This window comes from Diplotaxodon limnothrissa, linkage group LG3 (assembly GCF_057381915.1).
Source record: "Diplotaxodon limnothrissa isolate DT_005_m linkage group LG3, D_limnothrissa_male_GT1.1, whole genome shotgun sequence".
Lineage (NCBI taxonomy): Eukaryota > Metazoa > Chordata > Actinopteri > Cichliformes > Cichlidae > Diplotaxodon > Diplotaxodon limnothrissa.
The window spans coordinates 26,689,196-26,712,003 of record NC_140598.1 but is presented as its reverse complement, the minus strand read 5'-3'; the positions used below and the strand labels follow the sequence as shown (position 1 = coordinate 26,712,003).

Genomic DNA, 22,808 nt, shown 5'->3' with positions numbered 1-22,808 from the left:
ACAGAAAAATCATCTGATTCTAAGGAGCTGTTTTGTTTGTTTTGTTGCAGCTGTTTTAATTGTGGCATTTGTTTATCAGATATTTGTATTCACAGCTGATAAGTGTAGAGGACGGGAAAGTTGATCTAAGAGTTGTCCGTACATACATAGATAGATAGATAGATAGATAGATAGATAGATAGATAGATAGATAGATAGATTGTTCTTTATATTTTTTAATTTTTGAAAAATGTACGTGTTTTGTTTTTGTTTCCATCTAGATGATCAGAAAAGTCTTTGGTGTTTTTTGATCATTTTAGACAAAGGGGGACGTTCTCCAGAACAGATGTGGTTTTATGGAGGCTACAGCTAAATGCTGCCTTCTCTACAGTACAACATAAAATTTTATACATTGCCATCACTGACTGTCATTATTGACCTCAAATTGATTTTGAGGTTAGCACTGTTGCCTCACAGCAAGAAGGTTGTGAATTTGATTCCTCCGCCTCTCTCACTGAGGAGGACATCCACTACATCAGTGGTAAGTGATGGATAGCTAACTATCTAAGCAAAGAGAAAAAGAGAAAACGTTAGCTACCCACCTCTGTGTTTGAACCAATAGAAAGCTGGTGCTCAGAGGAAGAGGGCGGGCTTTACTTTGTGTCAGTGACAGAAATGAAAAAAAGCTCAAATGAGTGAGAAGGACGATGAAGGAAACATCTGTGCTGTGTCTGCTCTGTAAGTAGAATCTCTGTGTTTGTTTGAATTCTTGTACTTTGACTGTCTGCTCTCCTGATAACTGATGATGGAGGAGAAGACATGAAAAACAAATCAGGCTGAATTCAAGTTCAAAACACCACGAGGACCAACTGCAGGTCTGAACTGACTCTTTATCTTTGCTCAGGAGTCGAGGAAACACAGCAGGCAGTGAAAAGATCAAATCATTCACTCATTATATCAACACAGCTGCACAGTGGACACATGACTTCACTGGGTTATTTAAATACAGTGGATATTTATTATTTATTATCAAAAGAAGTGAATATTTTGTGTATACTCAAAGTGTAGTCAGTAAACTATAATGCTATTGCTGTAGGGTCTACCATACAATGCAAAGCAACTTGAGCCGATTGTTGTTGGGATTTGGTATAATGTATAAATAAAATAAAATTGAATTAAACATGATCACAGCAAGAGCTGCTTTATAGATAAGAACTGGGGAAGAGAAGCATGAGGAGTCCACACTCATATTTTTACATTAGTAGTTTGTATGCAGTGAGAATTGGTAATGCAAACAATATATATATATATATATATATATATATATATATATATATATATTTAATTGCACTTTACAGCTCAGGAGACAGAGTGGTCTGTGGTTAGTGCCTGTGTGTTGCAGACAGAGAGCGAGCTGAATGCGGGACTTTGCAGAAAGACCTGAGCTAAAAGTGAAGGCTTAAATGTTGACATGAGAAAATTAGAGAACAAGGACACAACTGGACTGAGAACGAGTTACAGGTGAACACAGAGACAACAAGAGAGATGAGTGACAAATACAAGAGCAACATAATAAGTAAGAAATTAACTAACACAAGAGACAATACTGACTTCATACGGGTGATGCACAGAGACCACTCTCGGGCTAACATCAGTATATATGATGTTATTTAAACAAGTTAACCCAGAATCTATGATTAGAAGAGTGTGATTTCTGTGTTTGTCAGCTGTTTGTGTGGAGTTGTTCTTTATGTTCACCTCAAATCAACCTGAGTGTCATTTCTCTTTAGTTCTGATCTCACTGCTGAGCTGCACAACAAACCAAGGTCAGTAACCTTCTTCTGTCACAGTTTAAACCTGATAAATGCTAACAGATTGTCAGTTTTTCATTGTAACCCTCACAGCTCGTCTGACTGTGAGTCCCAGCAGCTCTCAGTTCTTTAAAGGAGACTTTGTGTCTCTGAGCTGTGAGGAGGACGACAGCTCTGCTGGATGGACTCTGAGGAGAAACACAAGCAAACAACAGAGGTCTCAGTGTGGAAGTACATGGGGAAAACCAGCTGGTTCTTCATGTAACACCTCTATGATGCTTCATGACAGTGGAGTTTACTGGTGTGAGTCCAGAGAGGGTCCCATCAGTAACATGGTTAACCTGACAGTCACTGGTAAGCTGAGTGTGTGGAGTTAGTGTTGATGAAGCTGTGTGTAAATGGATGAAATGCTGTAGTTTGTCTCTGTGTTGAGGTGGATCAGTGATCCTGCAGAGTCCTGTCCTCCCTGTGATGGAGGGAGATGATGTCACTCTGCTCTGTAAAACAAAGACCACTCCCTCCAACCTCCCAGCTGCTTTCTATAAAGATGGCTCCCTCATCAGGAAGCAGCCTACAGGTCACATGACCATCCAGCATGTTTCCAGGTCTGATGAAGGCCTCTACAAGTGTGACATCAGCGGTCATGGAGAGTCTCCATCCAGCTGGATCACTGTCACAGGTGACACACTCACCTGTCTGTGTTTCTGCAGGTTTCAACATTCACAATGTGACGACAATTAATGACTGTGTTTGCTTTATTTTAGGGGAACACACCACCACACCTCCACCTGGATCCACATCTCCACCTACATCCAGCTCTGCTCCTGGTTCCACCTCCATCACTCTTCCTCCATCACTCTCTCCTCCTGTTCTCTCTGTGTTGTCATCTGTTGGATCAGTCTGTGTTGGGGTTCTACTGGTGTTACTGGTTCTGCTGGTGAGGCGATGTGTTCACAGGAAACCTGAAGGTGAGACTCAGACTTCCTGATCTTTCATGTCTGAGTTTGTTTAGTAGAATAAAGTTCACATTCATTATGATCATTAAACAAAATAAATAAGAAAGGTCAGGATAGGTTAATTAAAGAATCTAAATTGCCCATAGTTGTGAATGCGTGAGTGTGAATGGTTGTCTGTCCCTGTGTGTTGGCCCTGCGACAGACTGGCGACCTGTCCAGGGTGTACCCTGCCTCTCGCCCTATGACAGCTGGGATAGGCTCCAGCGCCCCCCGCGACCCTGAAAAGAATAAGCAGAGGCAAATGGATGGATGGAATTTAAAAAACCAAACAAACCAAACAATAAAACCCAAGAATCATATGACCTCCTATGAGCAGTGTTGCCACAGTTACTTAGAAAAAGTAATATATTACGGACTACTGATTACTCCTTCCAAAAGTAACTTAGTTACTTTACTGATTACTTTATTTTTAAAGTAACTAAGTTAGATTACTAGTTACTTTATTAGTTACTTTCAGAAGCTGCCAATAACACTCCCCTCTGCCTCAACATAAAAACATCAACCGATTTTGCCAATACTCACTTTATTGGAAGTGTATTTTAACAGTAATGTCAACAATATATCTCCTGACATTTGAAGTTGAACTTAAAACTTTTTTCCTGACAGAAATACTTGTTTGTATGAAAATAAAGACAGTCTTGTTACTTCACTTAACATAAATACTTTTTATAAAAAAATAAGTCCATCCATCCATTCGCTTCCGCTTCTCCTTTTCAGGGTCGCGGGGGGTACACCCTGGACAGGTCGCCAGTCTGTCGCAGGGCTAACACACAGGTACAGACAGCCATTCGCGCTCACATTCACACCTAGTGGCAATTTGGATTATCCAATTAACCTATCCCCACAAGCTGCATGTCTTTGGACGGTGGGAGGAAGCCGGAGTACCCGGAGGGAACCCACACAAACACGGGGAGAACATGCAAACTCCACACAGAAAGACCCCAGCCTGATGGTGGAATTGAACTCAGGACCTTCTTGCTGTGCGGCAACAGTGCTGACCACTGTGCCGCCCAAAAAAATAAGTCGACTTCATTTATCATAAATACTTTTTATGAAGGCAGCATGGTGGCACGGTGGTTAGCACTGTTGCCGCACAGCAAGAAGGTCCTGAGTTCAATTCCACCATCAGGCCGGGGTCTTTCTGTGTGGAGTTTGCATGTTCTCCCCGTGTTTGTGTGGGTTCTCTCCGGGTACTCCGGCTTCCTCCCACTGTCCAAAGACATGCACTTAGTGGGGATAGGTTAATTGGTTAATCCAATTTGCCCATAGGTGTGAATGTGAGTGCAAATGGTTGTCTGTACCTGTGTGTTGGCCCTGCGACAGACTGGCGACCTGTCCAGGGTGTACCCCACCTCTCGCCCTATGACAGCTTGGATAGGCTCCAGCGCCCCCCGCGACCCTGAAAAGGATAAGCGGACGCGGATGGATGGATGGACTTTTTATGGGAAAAAAAAGGAGTCTTTCTTGACTTTATTTAACATAAATACTTTTTATAAAAAAACAAACAAACAAACAAAGAGTCTTTCTTGACTTCCCTTAAGATACTTTTTATACCATCCACATGTAAGCACTATTGTCCGCTTTTGTAACTTTGGACTAATCTTATGAAAAAAAAAGAGACTGCAGGTCCAACTTAAATTGCCTTACTTCCTTGCAGGTAATTGATTTAAGTTAATCAACTTGAAAACTTTAATAAGTTAATTAAGTGACTTTGATAAACTTAATTCAATTACTTGTAAATAGTTATTTAAATTGGATTCTCCATTCTCTGTTTTTTCAGTATATGTTGTAAACAGTATACTCTACTGTTTCCCCCATAACATGCGATGGCATGTTATGGGGGAAACAGTAGAGTGGAGCGAGTAAACCAGTGGTTGTACCTCATTAACAGAAGCTTCTCAAACCTTTTGTCAGAAAGTCGATTTCTTTTAGGCGTGAGCACCAAACCTCCCAGACTAAAAAGTCGCTCCACAGGAGCACTTGATGGGGTTGGAGTGTTATACTTTAAAAAAATTGTCTTTATGCTTGAAAATTTATGCAGAATCTGAAGGTCGTAGCCTGACATCAGGTAGTCCATGACTTCTTTTTCTGCAGAATAGGTCTCCTCCTCTGGCTCTGCCTCAAAAGTGAAAAAGTCCATCTCACCTTGGCTGTTAGATGTAGTAGCACTGGGCACACTGGCAGGGTTTTTTGCCAGAGGAGCAGTGGTGCAACACTCTGCTGTCAGAAGCTGTTTAACTCGCTCCCTCCTTCCTGCATCTCTCAGCCATCGGAGTTTGAATTTTGGACAACTGGCAGCTGCAAGAAGGGCATCTTTGTCGTCCAGCACACCGGCGAAACGAGTCTGAATAGCCTAAAAAAACACAATTGATATTTTTATGCCTACAATTTATTATGTTATTGAATTATTTGCAAACCATGCCTAATATGAGATCAGTATTATGGATTTATTTTGTTTTAGGTTACTTGTAAACATTTTAATTGTTTTAATCTTATTTTTCAATGATAATTAATATTCTGTTCCATATTTGTGAATTGTATGAAGCAAAAAATCTGACTAATTTCAAGATAGAGCGTACCTGTACAATGGCATCTGGAAGGCCTGCAGTCATCCTGGAGAGGTCATCTTTCACAGCCTGGGTCTTCTGCATCAGAACTTCAAGTGTTGGTAGTAAAGTTCCATATGGACAGTCGCCTTGTAAAATGTCCAGTGCTGCAGTCAGAGGTTTCATGGCCATGCAGTACTCATGCAGGAACTGGTATTCTTGATCTTTGAAGCACCTCAGTCCTAGCTTTGTGCACAGAGTATTCAGCTCACCCATGGGGATTTCTGCAATTCTCTTTACAGCATCAAAAAAGGAATTCCACCTTATGGATGTTGGTATTAGGAGCTTTCTTTTGCTGATTTCTTCCACTGTTTCTGATGCAAGTGTAGATCTACTCGATTTGGTCCAAAGAGCTGTGCATTTTGCTGTGCTGCTCCTATACACAGCCCTGCTCTCTGCATTGGTTGTTAAATGTTTCTCCACATCACGTGTGCAAATTATGTTGATGGTGTGCGAAGCACACCTGCGGTGCGGGGGAAGAGACAGCTGACCATCACTTTCATTCTCAGCCGAGAGGATTTCTGACAGATCAGAAAAAGTGACATCATCGTCTTTGGGGCTGGACTCTTCCTCCTCCGTCTCATCATCGGACTCCGTGACAGGATGATAAACTTGAAACGCCTTAACAAAGTTGGATCCATTATCAGTAACTGTTGCAACTACTTTGTTGAGTAATCCATAAGAGGAGTGGATGTTTTCGATTTCTGTACCAATGACATCATACATGTGTCTACCACGAATTCGCCTACATGCTAATGCAACCTTGTGACGCTCTAATGTGGTTCTACTGATCCAGTGGAGCGTTACTCCCATATAGCTTCTGTTGTTAGCAGTCCAAATATCCGCGGTAGTTGAAACAAAGTCAATCTCATTCAGTGTGGCCTTCAAATTTCTCTCCATTTCTGTAAACTCCTTCTCCAAGTAAGAAGTAAAAGTCATTCGGTGAGGCAGCTCGGCATTAACAGAAGTAGGGGTCTTTTTTATTATGGCACGAAACGAGGGCAAGTCAACAGTGTTTATAGGTAGCATTTCTTCTACAATATACTGCGCGCCCAACTTCATCAATTCTTCATCACTTACTGGTTTTGCACCAAAGTCCAACTTTTGTTGTTTGGGGGGTGTAGGACCTTCTGCGGAAGTCACGGCTCTCTGCTTCGGACCACTTGGTGGGACTCTCTCTGTGAGTTTGACTGTGCTGTGCTGCGACTCCAAATGTTTCTTTAAGTTTGACGTAGTGTTTTTGAAGGTAGATAACACTTTTTCGCCAACACAGTGTGTACAACGAACCTTAATATTTAAATATTTAGTTGACAGAAACTCAAAATAGTGACCATATTTCCAGCTAAAGAACGAACATCTCTCTCCCTCCATTGTTGTTTACACTTTTTTACGTCGCTGGCTGCTTGTGAGCGGGAAACGTGACCTATCGCTTATGTGACGTTTCACGACACGTATGCGTTTGTCATCCGCTGAGACGAAAAGAAGAAACCAAATCTTTTTGCTTAAAAAAATAGTAACGCACAGTGGTTTGGACAAGTAACTTTAATCTGACTACTGTTATGGAAATAGTAACGCGTTAGATTAGTCGTTACTGAAAAAGTGGTCATATTCGGAGTAACGCATTACTAAGCAACGCGTTACCGGCATCACTGCCTATGAGCAATTGCTTTGGTGAAAGTGGGAAGGAAAATCTGCCTTTTATCAGGAAGGAACCTCCAGCAGAAACAGGCTCAGGGAGGGGCAGCCATCTGCCGTGATTGGTTGGGGTGAGGGGAGGCAGACAGACAGAGGCACGCTGTGGAAGAGAGGTAGAGATGTATAAGGGCTAATATTTAAATGCAGAGAGGAATAAAAGCACATAGTGAGTGAAAAAGGTGACTGACAAAGAAACACTCGTGCATCGTTGGAATCTTGCTTTTCGGCACCACTTTGAGACAAACAGGGAAAAAAAGCTCACATATTAATTTTAATATGCACACTGATGTAATCTGGTCAAAAATAACCAGAGGGTTTCTAAGTGTTCCTGAAGTTGTATAGTTTTAATGTTTTATTTGGGAATAGAATGGTGTGTATGTGTGAGTTTGGTGATGGAGTTTTTAATATGGATGAATTATGAATTTTTTATGAATTATTATGTCTACTTTTTATGTTTTATGGACAACAGATGGAAATTAGCCCTTGGCTATAATCTGGTATGTTTACATTCATGTAAGTTTTTTTTTTACATGTATGTTCATTAACATGCACTGTCCTAAATAAAATAAAGAGTAATAAAGAGTAAGGCCAAGGTAATGATATCAGTACGTATCTGGTTAGATACCACATGTCTGAGATTTATTGTGGGTCGAATCTCTGTTTAGAGATGTAATTCACATTATTTGGATCATTTCAGCAAATCAAGAAGAAAGTGAAGAAGACGACCTCATCACTTATGTCATCATTGAGATATCAGTTCATCAAGAACAATCTGACAAAGAAAGACGAGGTAGTATTTTTTTTTTTTTCTTTATGGTGGGCTGTGGGTCAAAGGTCTGTTTTTAATATTCTTAGTAAGTATATAAATAATCTTTTCCTAAAGAAGTATTGCAAACCAATAATAAAAATGATTAAAAAAAACATGTAAACAGAGAGACATTACAATTTTATCTAAATGAAAATCTTCAACAAATATAGTTGCTAATAATAGTGTATACTTTATTGATCCCCTCTCTCTGCGTTTGACCCACTCACTCAGTGAAGCAGTGGGCAGCCACACTGGGGAGCACTGTGTAGGGACGGCACCTAGCTCAAGGGTACCTCAGGGTAACCGTTCAGTGGACTCGAACCACCAACTTTCCAATAATGGGGCGACCACTCTACCTACTGAGCTATCCCTGCCCCAAAAAGAGCTAATTGGCAGCTGAAACAGGAACACATATTTAATAGAAAGATGTGAGATATATTGCATTTATTTTATTGTGTCAAATATGAACTCCCTAATGTTCATAGCCAGGGATCCGTCTGCCAGGGCCTCCGCTCCTGGCCACTGCCAAGCACACAATGTTTCCTGACCTCTACAGTGCCTTGTGCGGGTGGTGGTGGTGGGCATACAAAAGGGTTGACTAATGTCCCTTTTTTGGGCTATGCCCAGCCAGGCCCGATGGACCTCTGCTCAAAGGAGTTTTTGAATTGCTCTTTATCTGATCCCAGGACCAATTTAGCAGATCCTACTAATCACACACAACGTGCTCTGTTTACGGAAGTAAAAATGGCAGCTACAGAGTTAGTAGGTGTTGTTGCAGCAATATATCAATTTCTGCAGAGTCATAACCGAAAGAATTTTGACAAATTAACTAGACAGAAAACTCAGTTTCTGTCCATTGACTCGCTCCGTCTCCAGTTTCTGCCCCATGCTTTCTAGTTTGTCTTTTCTGGCACTGATAATTGGTAGGTACAAAAGTGACCTAGGTCGGATTTGAAAATATCGGATTTGTGCTGTTCAAACTGTCATAACATGATTGGATATGGGTCGCATAGGGTCAAAAAAAGTTAGATTTGATGCACTTTCGCATTTAGTGTGAACGTAGCCTTAGAATCTAATCCCTGGTTTTTGCAGATGATGTGGTTCTGTTTGCTTAATCAGGTGAGTTTTCACCGAGGAGTGCCTCGCCTCTCCCTTAGAGATAGCGTGAGAAGTTCAGCCATCCCGGAGAGGCTCAGAGTAGAGCCACCGCTCCGCCACATTAAAAGGATCCAGTTGCGGTGGTTCGGATATCTGACAAGGATGCCTCTTGGATGAGGTGTCCCACTGGGAGTACGCCCAGGGGCAGACCCAGGACATGCTTTAGAGCAGTGGTTCTTAACCTGGGTTCGATCGAACCCTAGGGGTTCGGTGAGTCGGTCTCAGGGGTTCGGCAGAGCCTCCACCGTGACATGCACGGCTCATTTTGTGCACCAATAAAAAACATATCTATGTCTTGAATTTGAAAAAAAGCATATTTTATTTTTCACTAAAGAGGGGTTCAGTGAATGCGCATATGAAACTGGTGGGGTTCGGTACCTCCAACAAGGTTAAGAACCACTGCTTTAGAGATAATATTCCTCAGCAGTCTTTGGGAATGATGGTGTTTCCCTGGACAAACTGGAGGAGGTGGCCAAGGAGGTGGCCAAGGAGGTGGAGTTCTGGGCTTCTCTTCTTAGGGTGCTTCCCCTGCAGATAAGCAGAAATAAATGTGACAGATCAGCAAATTTCTTTAGAGAGTCTTTGATTTTAACTAATGACTCAGCCTCAGGTCCAGATGGCAGGTATGTTGTGACACTCAGAACATTATCAGTGTTGTAATTGAGCAGTAGGACCTTAGAGCAGCTCTGATTAGTCTGACATGTATCTGCTGTCTGGTTTTTGGCCCACGTCAATTTATTGCCATATTTGCATATGGTAAATGGCCTGTATTTGTATAGCGCTTTACTTTGTGTTTTACTTTGTCCCTATGGGCCCCAAAGCGCTTTACACTACATTCAGTCATCCACCCATTCACACACACGTTCACACACTTGTGATGGCAAGCTACATTGTAGCCACAGCTGCTCTGGGGCGCATTGAGAAAGGCGAGGCTGCCGGACACTGGCGCCACCGGGCCCTCTGACCACCACCAGTAGGCAACGGGTGAAGTGTCTTGCCCAAGGACACAACAACCGAGACTGTCGGTTGTTGGTTGTCGGTCGATATAAAGAAAACGACTGAATTGACAAGATGTTGTTTAATATAATAAACACTTTTTACCGTGTCAAAGTTCAGCAAACTGTAAAACCAACTTCCTGTTGTTGATTACAGTTCATCCATCACACAGTTCATTCTCACCACAGTTTTTACTGGTTTGTCTAACAATAGTGTTCATGTTGTGAGAACATCTTTGCTTTTTGCTCTGTGGTGAAGAGTGTCAGTCTGCAGTGGAAGAAGATGGCAGCTTTGTGGTCGTCCACCTGCATCTTTCTCAGAAACAGCCTCCAGTTCTTTGTGGTCACTCAGTGTTTCACAGCAGAGGTGTTAAGATGAGAGAAAAAACTGTACAAAGATGCTGCGGTTTATAAAGCAGAACATCAGTGCCATGTAGCTCCTCCTGTTCATGACCCATCACATTTCTCATGTTACTGAACCGTGTGAAGAACAGAAAGAAAGTTCTTGTTATTTCTTCACTATATTGGACGATAAACTCTGGGAAGTCACACAAACAGTGTTTGTGGGACAAATTCATCTGGTTGCAAATGTGACCCTTGCAGTGGCCGGCACTGTCATGGACTCTCGTGATGAAACATTAGAAACAGTAAAAATGTTTTGCTTTGTGTAGCTACACTGGTGTATTGTTGTAGCTTCAATGAGTTTTGTTTTCATTTTGCAGATATTTATTTTGTAGTTGTGATCTACTCAGCAGTGAGAAGTGAAGACGTCAGTTATGGACAAACAACCATCAGAACAAGCAGGCCCAGGTACAGCTGCTCTTTATCTTTGACTTTGCATAGAGACAAGCTCGCTGCTCATCCTGTTTGCATCCATCATGCTAAGATAAGCTGATCAAACCTCATCCTGGATCAAACTCAGAGCTCTGACCCAGTTGAACTGGGACTGTGTGTGATGCAGAGAGATGGAGGTTGGAGGTCTTGACTGAACTACAAAGCTTGTAATCATGTTTCCTGTTGTTTGAACTGTGTGTGTTTGTGTTCAGACTTTAAACCAGAGCCAGACGTCGTGTACTCTTCACTGAAGTAGTCCACCAGTCCAACCACTGACGTCCAGCTGCTGGTCTCTAACTGGTCCCCCCAGCACCTCAGACCAGAGTAAAAAAAATACATAAAACACATTTTTATATGTTTTATGTATTTTTTGTTGGAATATTTAATATTTTTTCAGGCTAAATGAGTAATGTGCAAAGGGCCTATATCCCGTGTATATTAGTTAGTGAAATCATAATTCAGAATGTCTTCAGAAACAAACACATTGTGGTGATAAGTATAGCAAAGTTAGAAGAGATGGCGCACACATCTGCATCTGGTTAAAAGGAAAAAACACACAAACATGAAAGAGTTTGCCAGATTTGTGCTAAATGAAATAGCTGGGAGTGGAAATATGGATATTTACAGTCTTGTGCAATAAAGAATATGTGTGTTGTATCACAAGACATAATAAGACCAATGTGTTTCACTGATTCATCTACACAAGCATTTTGTAGAGGGTATAAGCACTGTGGCAGTTGTTCGGCTGGAAACGACTGTGAGGGCCTGTTACGAACTTGTATGTCCGTGTGTTTGTTTGTGCAGGTGCTGTGTTTTTGTCTATGTTAATTCAGCTCTGCCAGGGCCCTGTTCCGATTGGTGCGTGGACTTACTGCCCCGGCGTGATTGGATCCAGCTGGAGGACCCGCCCAATAAAAGGAGGCTGGAGTGCTACAGCGGGAGAGGTCCTCGCATTTCTCCTCATCACCCAGCAGTAGTCCTGTGGTAGCCGCTGGCTGCAGAGTATACGTGCGAAAATTGTGGAAGTGGAGTGGGTAGGGGTGAGCTGCCGTTTATTTTGATCACCCGTTTTCTCCTGTTTTTGAGTTGGTTAAGGAGGTCAGACTCTGTCTTTATTTTTGACTTTATTTTGGTGAGGTCAGGGGTGCGGGATTTGTGTAGGTTTGTTTTGTTTATTGTTTTGGCCTTGGCTCACCCTGAAGTGTTGACACTCCCGTTTTGGTTCTCTTTATTCACCTTGTAAATAAATCACTTCACATCTAACGGATTTGTTGCGTGTGACTGCTCGGGTCTTGGGGGGGGGAAGCGAGTGCCTCGCTCATGTTATGGCCTGGCCCTAGACGGGTCGTAACAGGGCCAAATTTCAACTTTGTCAAATATGAGTTTGGAGCTTAATCTCAAAATTGACAATGTTTTTTTTTTTTCTTAAAATGGCCCCAATACTCTCTCATAGCAGCATGACAGTCGTACTAATCTATTAACAACCAATTTGTGCTGCTGCTATTTTCAGAAACGAATCAATGTCCATTTAGGTAAGAGGGATGACTTTACATCTCAGTGGGTATAACACTCCTGTGACTTTGCTGGGGGCATCTTAAGATCACCACAGATGATGTGTTTTTAACGTTCTGTGAAAAGTAAAGTCTGATTTTCTGTGAAACTCAGGGGGTCCTGACAGTGCTCTTCTTCTGTTCTGCACAACAGATTTAACAAAAGGTAAATCTGGTGAAGAATCAGTCACATTATACTCAGTGCATTACGTATACATATGCATAATTTATGATCCCACAAATGTGTCTTTTCATAATTATGTAATGTTTCACTTTTACCACATGGTGGCAGTGTTTTCACACTGAATTAATTAATATTTTGCCCTCCACACCATAGATTACCGTTCACATTTTACTTCAAGATGTCAGACTTTAGTTGCTTTTTTACCTAAGAGGATTCGGAAGCTATTTGTTAAATATATAAAAGTAAAATATATATCTATCTATAAAATTATCATATCTTATCTATAAAATTTTCTTGATTCCAGTGAGTTGGAATAATTTATAATTAGAGGTTACAAATGATCAGATAGCCATCACCTGGAAAGTTTAGTGTTGATTTATAGATTAATGATTTTCAAATACAATCCAAATCTAATTTATTTATATAGCACATTTAAAAGGTGGAAAGTTTGCCCAAAGTGCTGTACAAAAATAAAACAGGATATAAAACAAAAGATAAAACCATTCACATTAAAACACGCACATGAAGGGAAAAAAGCATATCAACTCACACCAGTCTAAATGCTAAATGCTGAAAAAACTTGTGTTTTCAAAAGAGACTTAAAAGGAAGAAGCGTAGATGCCTGTCTAATATTTAAAGGCAACATATTCCAAAGTTTGGGAGCCACAATTGAAAAAGCTCGTTCTCCTTTAAGTTTCAACCAGTTTTGGGGACAACCGAAAGCAGCAGGTCAGCTGATCTAAGGTCCTTCAACCCTTTAGATCAGTGTTCCAAGAATACTGTGGTTGGTCAACAACATCAAAGGCTGCAGTAAGATCTAAAAGCACAAGAATTGCGGATCTTCCGCAATCATTTGCTAGAATTACGTAATTAAAAGCCCGTAAAAGTGTTGTTTTAGTGGAGTGTAGATGTTTAAAACCAGACTGAAAAAACACCATTACTATCCAAAAACATAATCAGTTGGGAAAAAAAAACTTTTTTTTCCAATAGCTTTGAAAGGAATGTGAGTTTTCAGTCTAACATTTCAGCAAACCGAGACAGAGGTCAAGGTCACTTTGAAGAGTGTGCCCCTGCTGATGTGTAGGGCTTTCTACAGACTGTACAATGTTAAAAGATTGAATAAGATTTAAAAATTCCTGAGCAAACGATCCATCAGGGGAACAGACGTGAATATTAAAATCACCAACTATTAAAATCCAATCATGAGAAGTTCAAAGCTGGAGGGGGAAACTGGTACATGGAGTTGTTTGCAGTGAAAGTTATTTTAGAAACAGTCAGTATTCCTCCTCCTCTACCTGATATCCTTAGAGCATTAAGAAATGAGCAGTCAGAGGGCAACAGTAGCCAGCAGGCTCACCGCCACCCAACCCCATCACAAGAACCAGACAAGAGGCAACAGGTTCCAGGAGATGCCCTGGGATGGAACAGACAATAACCAACTGGAGCAGCCGCTGAAGAAACACTAAGGCAAGGTTTAAACTTGACCAGCTTAAACCTTAAACCAGTACATTTACGGCGTTAATGACGGTGTGTCGGGGCAGGTGGAAGCGCTCCACGTAGCAAGTAAGAACATCAGCCAGGGGCGGTGGATACTCTGTTCTTAACTCTTTCTGATTAGAGCTTTCAAAACTTATGGCAGAAAACTGAAGATCTAAAAGTTTTGGGGCATTCATACACCAGTTGTGAGTTGATTGGGTGGCAAGAACTGTCAGAAACAAAACAAACAATAACACAATTGACAGAAGCAGACGGCAAGCCGCACACACTGGTGCTATCTTGATTTTTTTCTGTATTCAAATTTTTATTGCTATTTAGTTCAACAATTTCCCCGGTGATCCACCAGGGGGAGCAGCTCATCATTTCCTTAACTAGAAATCAAATGAATGCAGCACTAATCTACACAACAACAACCGTTCTGTTTCAAAACGTTTTTAACTGTGTGGTTTTATGGCTTTCACGCAGCTGAGCTAAGCATCTTGTTAACAGCTAACCAGCTCTGTTTGCTCTACTGACACATGAGGTCACGTCACTGTCAGATGTTTCATGAACACAGAATAAAAACGTAGAAGGAAAGAAGCTTAGTGTGTTTTCATTCTGCTGTACAAACCAACAGCTCATGTGAAACAAAACACACATCTGTACAATAAACAAACACTCACTGCTGAACCAGTTTGACCAGGACACTGACACACAGACACACACAGACACACCTTTTCCACCAACACACAGCTGCTGAGGATTGTATAAATAATCAGGATATTATTTAAATAATAATCAATAGTAATAATAAATAATTGGAAAATTCCATCGGCCTTTTTGTTTTACTTTATTCTGAAACTTGTTCTGAGCCACATTTCCCACATTTCCCACATGGTCATATGAGCCTTTAAAGTTTCCCAGAATGCACTGGTTTACCCTGGACTTGTTCCTGTTCCTCACAGATGGTTCAGTTTATTAAAACTTTGATAAAAATTTTGTCTCTAGATTGTGACAGTTGTAGTGGTTTGAGCTTTTCATAGAACTTTTTTTTGTTGTTTAGTTTTTTTTAGCCATTGAAATTTCATAACTTATGAAGTTCTGAGGGAACAAATCGTAAACAGTAAATGGTTCTTATATAGCGCTTTGTACTCGGAGTAGAGTAATGAATGACGTCCATGACACAGACGACACCAGAAACAAGTGCGGTGGTTTTAAACAGAGTAAGTGTTTTATTTACATTTTCCATTCATGTTGTCTGAGTATGTGATCAGACCTGCTGGATTTATGATCAATGGGTTTTTTTTGTTTGTTTGTTTGTTTGTTTTTGTTTCCAAATGAAAAAATGCATTCACTCAAGACAGTGGATATATTTTGAACAGTCACTCTCTTGGGGTTTATTGCATGTGAAGAATTAAGAAAAGAGCCTGTTGTTTTTGTAAATAACCGTGTTGTACAGGACATTGTACATGATGTTTAGGTACATGTGACATTTGAATTTTACTCATTAGAATAAGTTGATTTCAATTCACATACACTACACAGACAGGATGTTTCTACACATCTACCTGTTTTACTGAGACAAGTTCACTTCCTGTTACTTTGTAAATGTACTTGTTTGTCAAATATGTGTATGTAAAGCTGGAGAAGACAGGACTGTGGTTTCTAAAATGTTGCTATAGTTCACCTTTTCATATTCAAAATTATTAAAGCTTTAAGGTGCATGTTTCCTTAGTGTACTTTGAGGTACCTCAAACAAATTTATCCAGTGACCAAAAATGACCTTATCAGCATTTGCACTAAGTTTGTGTTACTGTGGAGAGTGAATATAATTGGTTTTGACACAGACTATAAGTTTTTGAGCTTGAGGTTTGCAGTGTTGTAGACTTTGATTGGTTCGTATTATATAATAGTATGTGTTTATATAAAGATGAATAAAACAAAATATTAGAATATTTTAATATGGCAGCCAGACATTGTTCAACCCCAGTGTATAACACACAAATCAGTTAGTGTCAACAGAACTAAGGGTTTTTAGTAATATAGTCTTAATTCCAGTGCTTTTATTGCATCATAGTGATGCACCTCACAGTGTATGTATTTTTCTGATGTCACTGTACATGATAGTCAAGTCTTTATTCATAAAACACATTTAAATGTAACAGACGGTGACCAAAGTGTTGCACATATTTAATGTTCCATGTTAGACCCTCTATTAAAAGGGAGTCATATTATAGTAAGATGAGCTTTTTTCCAGCTCCAGGGATTTACTGAAACAAGTGCAAACGTCTATGTAAATACAGACAGTACAAAAGATGGACATAGCTACCGTGATGTCGTCCACTGATTTCTGAATTCGGTGAAACCTCTGCATGAGTGTTTCCATCTACGCTGTCCTGGTTGCATAAAAATGATTTTTTATTTAATATGACCCAAGTTTCTTTGGATCTTTTTGCTGCCTTTTGTTCTTTTCTCTGGCAAAAGGATCTAACACAGCTCTGAGGAAGCCAATCCATGATTGATAGAGTTTCATTTTGTGCGTGTGTGTTTTGTTTATTTTTTATTTTTTGTATCCACGTGTGCTTTTACTGCATTGACAGTGAGTTTGGGATCATTGTCTTGCTGCAAAATTGAGGCTTTACCAATAGAGGCTATTGCATGATTGAGAATGTGCCTTTCAAGTTTCATGTTAAAACACCATTCAGATTGCTCATTGTACCGTGCCTGTATACCTGCGGTTTCAGTCAATTTCAGAGTCTGTAGCAAATGAGCTGTTGCTACCCCACCTACGACGCTGTGGTGAGAAACACGGCAGGAAAGGAGAACTGAGAACACAGCCTCACCAGAAGCTTCTAAATAGCGCTGCCTTCTAGCAACAAATATTGCATCTATCTAGACAGACTTTAGCTGTTTTGCATAGCAAAGCTAGTTAAATACATAGTTAGCCCTGCTGTCATCATGGAGACAGCTAAAAAAATGGAGAGAACTAAAAAACTAAAAAAAAACTATGGTCTTCAGTGGAATAACAGATTGGATACTAAAGGTGGACAAAGCTCTCCAGAACAGCTGTGGTTTTATGGTTGCGACAGCTAATATTTTATTATGAAGCACTTATATGTAGTTACCCAAAGTTCTTTTTTCATCAACATTTATGGGAAAGTCAACCAAGTAGCTCAAACACAGATCTCTTATCTTAATCAGTGACTTATTTAAATCTGAATTTAATCGTAGTTAGATTGAAACTCTGTTTCTGTTTTCACTGAAAATACAAACAGTCTCAGACATTTAGAAGACAGCAGATTATCACAACTAGATAACAGAGGAATGTCTGCTTTACTCTGATCAGTTTCTCTGTTTGTGGGTGTTGTTGTGTTTGTGTCTGCAGGCAAGATTTAACTGTTAGGAGTAGGAAGGTTTTATTTATGCCAGGTCCACAGAGGAATAAAATCCATTTTTTAGAATCTTTCTAGACATTAACACACATTTTAACTTCTTTATAAAAGAGTAATCATATAAAACATATACATAAAATATAGACTTCACCTGCATATAGTCTTTGAGCTCTGGGTGAAAGTAAAGGTGGAATTAAACATTATTACTCTGCTGTTTACAAAAGAACTTACATTTTGAGATATCTTTATTTATTTATTTATTTATTCATTTATTTATTTATTTATTTTAATACGTCTCCCTGGTCATGAATTTAAACATCCACCAGGAGGTGCTGCAGCACCTGCTCCCCACGAGTCTTGAGCTAAAATGTGTCCCTATTTTATTTCCACAGATTGAATAAAAAGAAATGACCCAAAATAATTTACTGACAAGAGGAAGACCATAAAATGTTTCCCATCTAATCTTCACTCACTGTCAGAACAGAGAAAGGAAGTTAATATTTAATCATTTCTCTTTGTTACATTTTAACTTTGTAGCTGTCGCATTGAAATGTAATTATTATGTGATTGCAATGTTGAAAAATTTGGTGTTTAATCTGGATTCATGTTGTGTTGTCGCCACCTACTGGTGGGCCTGAGTGTGGCGCTTTGTGGTGCGCATGCTTTGGGGTGAGGCTCAATTAAGCGCACGTGTCACCAGAGACTGAAGGCTCGAGCCAGAAAGAGAATGCTGGCCTGTGTAAAGGGTGGAAATATAGAAAATATGGACTGAACATGAATGTTCAGTAGAAAGGCGCACACGGTATGTTGGTGCATTTACTTTGTGTGCATGTTTTATTTGAGTTGTAATTTTTGTTCTGCTGATGTAATATCCGTGTTTTTCATTGATCATTTCACCATAGTTTTTCACGGTGTTTGCTGGTGAAAAGAAGATTAAAATACTGGCTGAACATCAGTTGGAGCATGGCCCTTCATTCTACTTCGAACATGAAAAACCTTCAGGAGCAGTTACAAACTTCTCTTCAAATTTCATCAAATTTTCCCTGCTTGATTTTAATTGATCATGTTGACATATTTCTTTCTATGTTCTCACCTAAGAAAAATAATCAAACTTTTACATTTAAGGAAGCTGGAGGTTTAGTTTCTGTTTGTTGTCTTTAGCAAACTTTCTCAGATGATCATTTCAAAGGAGTTACTGATCATTTAATTCATTAGAAGTAAACAATAAGAAACTTGTCAAGTATTTAGTTACCATCAAAACAAACACTAAACGCAAGAAAAGTCAAAGTAGATTAAAATAAAACTTCAGTGAAATTTGAAATGTTTAGATCTGTTGGACAGGCAGAAATAACCACAGGTGTGTCAGCTTTGACCTCTAAAATGATTTTACATCCAGACGAGAACAAAACAACAGAAAGAAAAATAATGGAGCTCCAAGTTCAAATAGAGCTGATGAATGTGCTGAACACCAAAGAGGAAATCTGATATGATTCACAGACAGACACATGATGCTACTGCTGAACCAGTCTGACCAGGATACTGACACACAGCTATTTACCATCAACACAGTGGTGCTGAGGAGCTGATCAATAATTTAATCATTTAATCACCTTGATTTATTGGTTTTACATATGTTGCATTTAAAAAGAATATTTAAGGTTTGAACAATCTTTTTTTAAACAGGTTGTATCATGAGTTTCACTTTAGTAAATGTATTTAGTTACTGCAACAATCAGTTTCAATTTTTCTTTTAAATGAACAGTTTATGCTGCATCTCAGTGTTATATTAAAACAATTATAATAATAATACATAGACTTTGTTAGTTTGAACTAATGATGTTAATATTCAGGATGTTTTTATTGTATTTGATTCTATTATATTCTAACAGATGGGCGGAGCTAACCACAGCTATGTTCGCTCTAACAGGAGCTTGAGCTGCACTGAAGTGAAATCATTTCACAGTCAGAGCATGAGCACAAAACAAGAACAGGACAGGAAATAAAAGGTGGGCTTAGAATAAAAGCAGACAGAAACAGTAACAGATGCATCTGTTGTTTGTCAGTAAATGTGAGCGACACTCTGACAGGCTGTAACTTGTGCTGGACAGTCTCCTGTCCCACATGGTGATACGCTGAATTATCAGAGCACAGATCAAACATCCAGAGCACCTCTGCTTGTTCCTCTTCTCTACATCACAGACATGAACCTGCTGAAGTTTACTCACATTATTATACATCATACTGATCCTCACACACTGAACAGAAATCACGTTCTGTCTTCAGACTGTGACAGGTGGAGTGGGTTTCCAGCCCCCACCCGTGTGTACTTCAAGGACCTGAAAACATTTGTTGTATTTCAGGGTTTCATTAAGTTATTTGACAGAAGGATCAGCTGACTGTGAGGGCTCAGAGTCAGCTGTGACTTTGTATTTGTTTGTCAAATATGTGAACTCACAGCTGATAGGTGGAGGAATGTGGTTGCTATGGTGAAGCTGTGGGCGCTGATGTCACAGATCTGAGGTGTGTCTGTATAAAAACAGCTGATAAGGAAACACAGCTCAGTTTGTTCTCTGGATGTTTAGTACAGAGGTCCATTTATTTTATTTTATTTTATTGTACTTTTTCTTTTTGCTCTTTACATTTTTTAAAATATTTTATTTATTTATTTATTATTTATTTTATTCCATCATGATGATCAGAAAAGACTTTGAGGATTACAGATTTCATCCAGAAAAAAAGTAAGTGTTTGACTATTTTGTACAAAGGTGGAGAAAGTTCTCTGTGGTTTGATGGAGGCTCCAGCTAAATGCTGCCTCCTCCATAGTACAATATACATTTTTATACAGTGACGTCATTTTGAAGTCCTTTGGCTGATGATGGTCTTTAGTATGTAGCTGATGATTGATGATGAGAGAGGTTATGTGTGTGTTGTTCTGTGGAGATCATTCAAGGACTGAACCTGTTAAACACTCAGACCTGTTTTAGATTTCACCACTTTAGTAATGACGCACTTACTTATGGTCATCCTACAAAATGATGCAAGTGTTGGGTATGAATATGAGTATGAGTGAAAAAGAAATGTTTCAGCTTTATTAAAACTCAAATTTAACCTCATGTAGTCATTTTTAAACTTTTTTTTAAACTGAGGTTCTTTTATTCACTGAAAAAATCAACAGACTCACATAGTTAGAACAAACTAAGAGTCAGATCAGCAGAAACAAAAACACGGAAATGTTTCCTGTAACTGCGTTGCTCTGCTCGACTTTGCTGTTTGTCGGCGTCTTCATGTTTGTCTCTGCAGGTGAGGTTTATAAACATGTCACCTCTGTAGATCTGTCCCTTATTTTTTAAATGGTTGTGCAAAAAAAGTCAGAAACACTGTTTACACTTTAAGGCATATTACACAATGCAACACCTGCATATATGTAAAGAAATACCTTTGATTTTGCCAGCCTAAGAACATTTCATTACATCCGACCCTGTATACAAAGCTTTTAGTTTAGTGTGTACAAGCAGCTGCAGGAAATGGATTCTGTTCTGTTCTTCACTCATCACCTACCTGACACCTCACACCTGTTTCTCACCTGCATCATCTGTTGGACTGAACGTTGGTCTGAAAGCTTCTTGTTGGTGTTTTGATCTACAGTAAACATAAGAGACAGAGTCAGGATTTATTCCAGCCTCCCAGTGAAAAGCAGCAGGTTAGAAATGTCTCAGAGCTTCTTACGTGGTGATGCTGGGTAAGAGAAGCCTGTATCAGTAAAGCTTGTTTGTTTGTTGGTGTCTTTGTGTTTGTGAATGTAGGTGAAATTTAACTGTTAGAAAACAAACAGTGTTTGTCTGTGAAAAAGAGAATTAACCTGATTTTCACATTGATATCTCTCAAAGAAATCATTACATTACATTTCACCGCTTTAGTCATGACGCACTTATTCATGGTCATCGTACAGCGCAGCGTAACAGACGTCACTTTAACGCGACTTCCTTAAGAGATATTGAAAGTGTGGCGTTTGAACGAGTGTCTGAAAAACAAATGTTTCAGCTTTATTTAAACCTCAAAGTTAACCTCATGTAGGCAGTTTTAACTCGGGTTCTGTTATTAACTGAAAATACCAACAGACTCAGACTTTTAGAACAAACTAAGAGTCAGATCAGCAGAAACAAAAACACGGAAATGTTTCCTGTAACTGCGTCGCTCTGCTCGACTTTGCTGATTGTCGGTGTCTTCGTGTTTGTCTCTGCAGGTGAGGTTTATAAACCAAACGGTGTTTCCCTCTGAGATAAAGAGGAATAAACATCAGTCTGGTTTACATGTTACTTCCCAAACAATTAGTTTCTGAGCGTCTGTTTGTGTGACGGCATCACGAGGCCTGTTGGTGTCTGTGGATTTACCCGCTTGGTCAGCGATGCTGTTTCCAGCACAGAGACAAAGACGTGTGTGTTTGTCAGTGTGATGTGTGTTTGTCAGTGTGATGTGTTGTAGTGTCAGGAGTCAGTATACAGCTACAAAGCTTTTTGTTCAGTGTATACAAACAGCTGTAGCTCCATAAAGGCAGCATGCAGAGACTCACAGTGTCTTATAATGAGAGGCTGCTTTCTCTCACACATTATGTTCACTTATTATCAGCACATGTTTCACTGTATAAATGTTTATATAACACAGGTCCTGCTCTTATTTATTGAAAATGATACTACAGCAGTGAGTGTGTTTGTGGTCCTCTCATTGGCTGCTGTCGAAGTGAACAGTTGTACTTTGACCTTTAACCTCTCTGCTCTGTGTTGTTTTCACTTTCAGACCAGAAAATCATCACAGCTGAGCCTGGACAGAATGTCATGCTACCATGTCGAGCTCCAAACAACAGCAGCAGCATCACCGGTGTAGAGTGGAGCAGAGCTGACCTGGGAGACGAATATGTTCTTTTGTACCGGGATGAGTTATTTGACCCAGACAACCAGCATCCATCTTTTAAGAACCGGGTGGATCTGCAGGACAGACAGATGAAGGATGGAGACGTGTCTTTGATTCTGAAGAATGTGACGATTGATGACGCTGGAACATACGAGTGTCGTGTCAAGACAGGAAATAATCGCAGGAAAAGAGCTAATCTCAGTGGTGACCCCATCAGCATCATCAACCTGAGTGTTGTTGATCCTCCAGGTGAGTGAGTAGAGTTTTGTGTGTGTGTGATCAGAGGTAAAGCTGCTTCTTTGATGTTTGTTTCTAAAGATGTTAGCAGGAAAACAGTAAATATCTCTGAGAAAGAGAAGTAGTCCGGTTTACACATTGCTGATATCTCTCAAATA

At 39.8% G+C, this 22,808-nt stretch overlaps 2 protein-coding genes across 2 annotated transcripts in view; one reads left to right on the top strand and one right to left on the bottom strand.

Annotated features, from left to right (window-relative positions):
• The first annotated feature begins 686 nt into the window (after positions 1-686).
• The window catches only part of LOC146635131 (low affinity immunoglobulin gamma Fc region receptor III-like), a 36,726-nt gene continuing 14,604 nt past the window's right edge, over positions 687-22,808 (top strand). The window contains exons 1-5 of the mRNA XM_085345742.1: positions 687-717; positions 1,770-1,805; positions 1,884-2,144; positions 2,224-2,469; positions 2,555-2,588. Of these exons, the coding sequence (XP_085201868.1) occupies positions 687-717; positions 1,770-1,805; positions 1,884-2,144; positions 2,224-2,469; positions 2,555-2,588 (608 nt within the window). The remainder of the gene's footprint in view (positions 718-1,769; positions 1,806-1,883; positions 2,145-2,223; positions 2,470-2,554; positions 2,589-22,808) is intronic.
• On the bottom strand, positions 4,641-5,643 carry LOC146635134 (uncharacterized). Its single transcript, XM_085346582.1, has 2 exons — positions 5,386-5,643; positions 4,641-5,159 (listed from the first exon to the last, which is right to left on the bottom strand). The coding sequence occupies exons 1-2, from the start codon at positions 5,626-5,628 to the stop codon at positions 4,641-4,643; spliced, it is 762 nt and encodes a 253-aa protein (XP_085202708.1). The 5' UTR covers positions 5,629-5,643.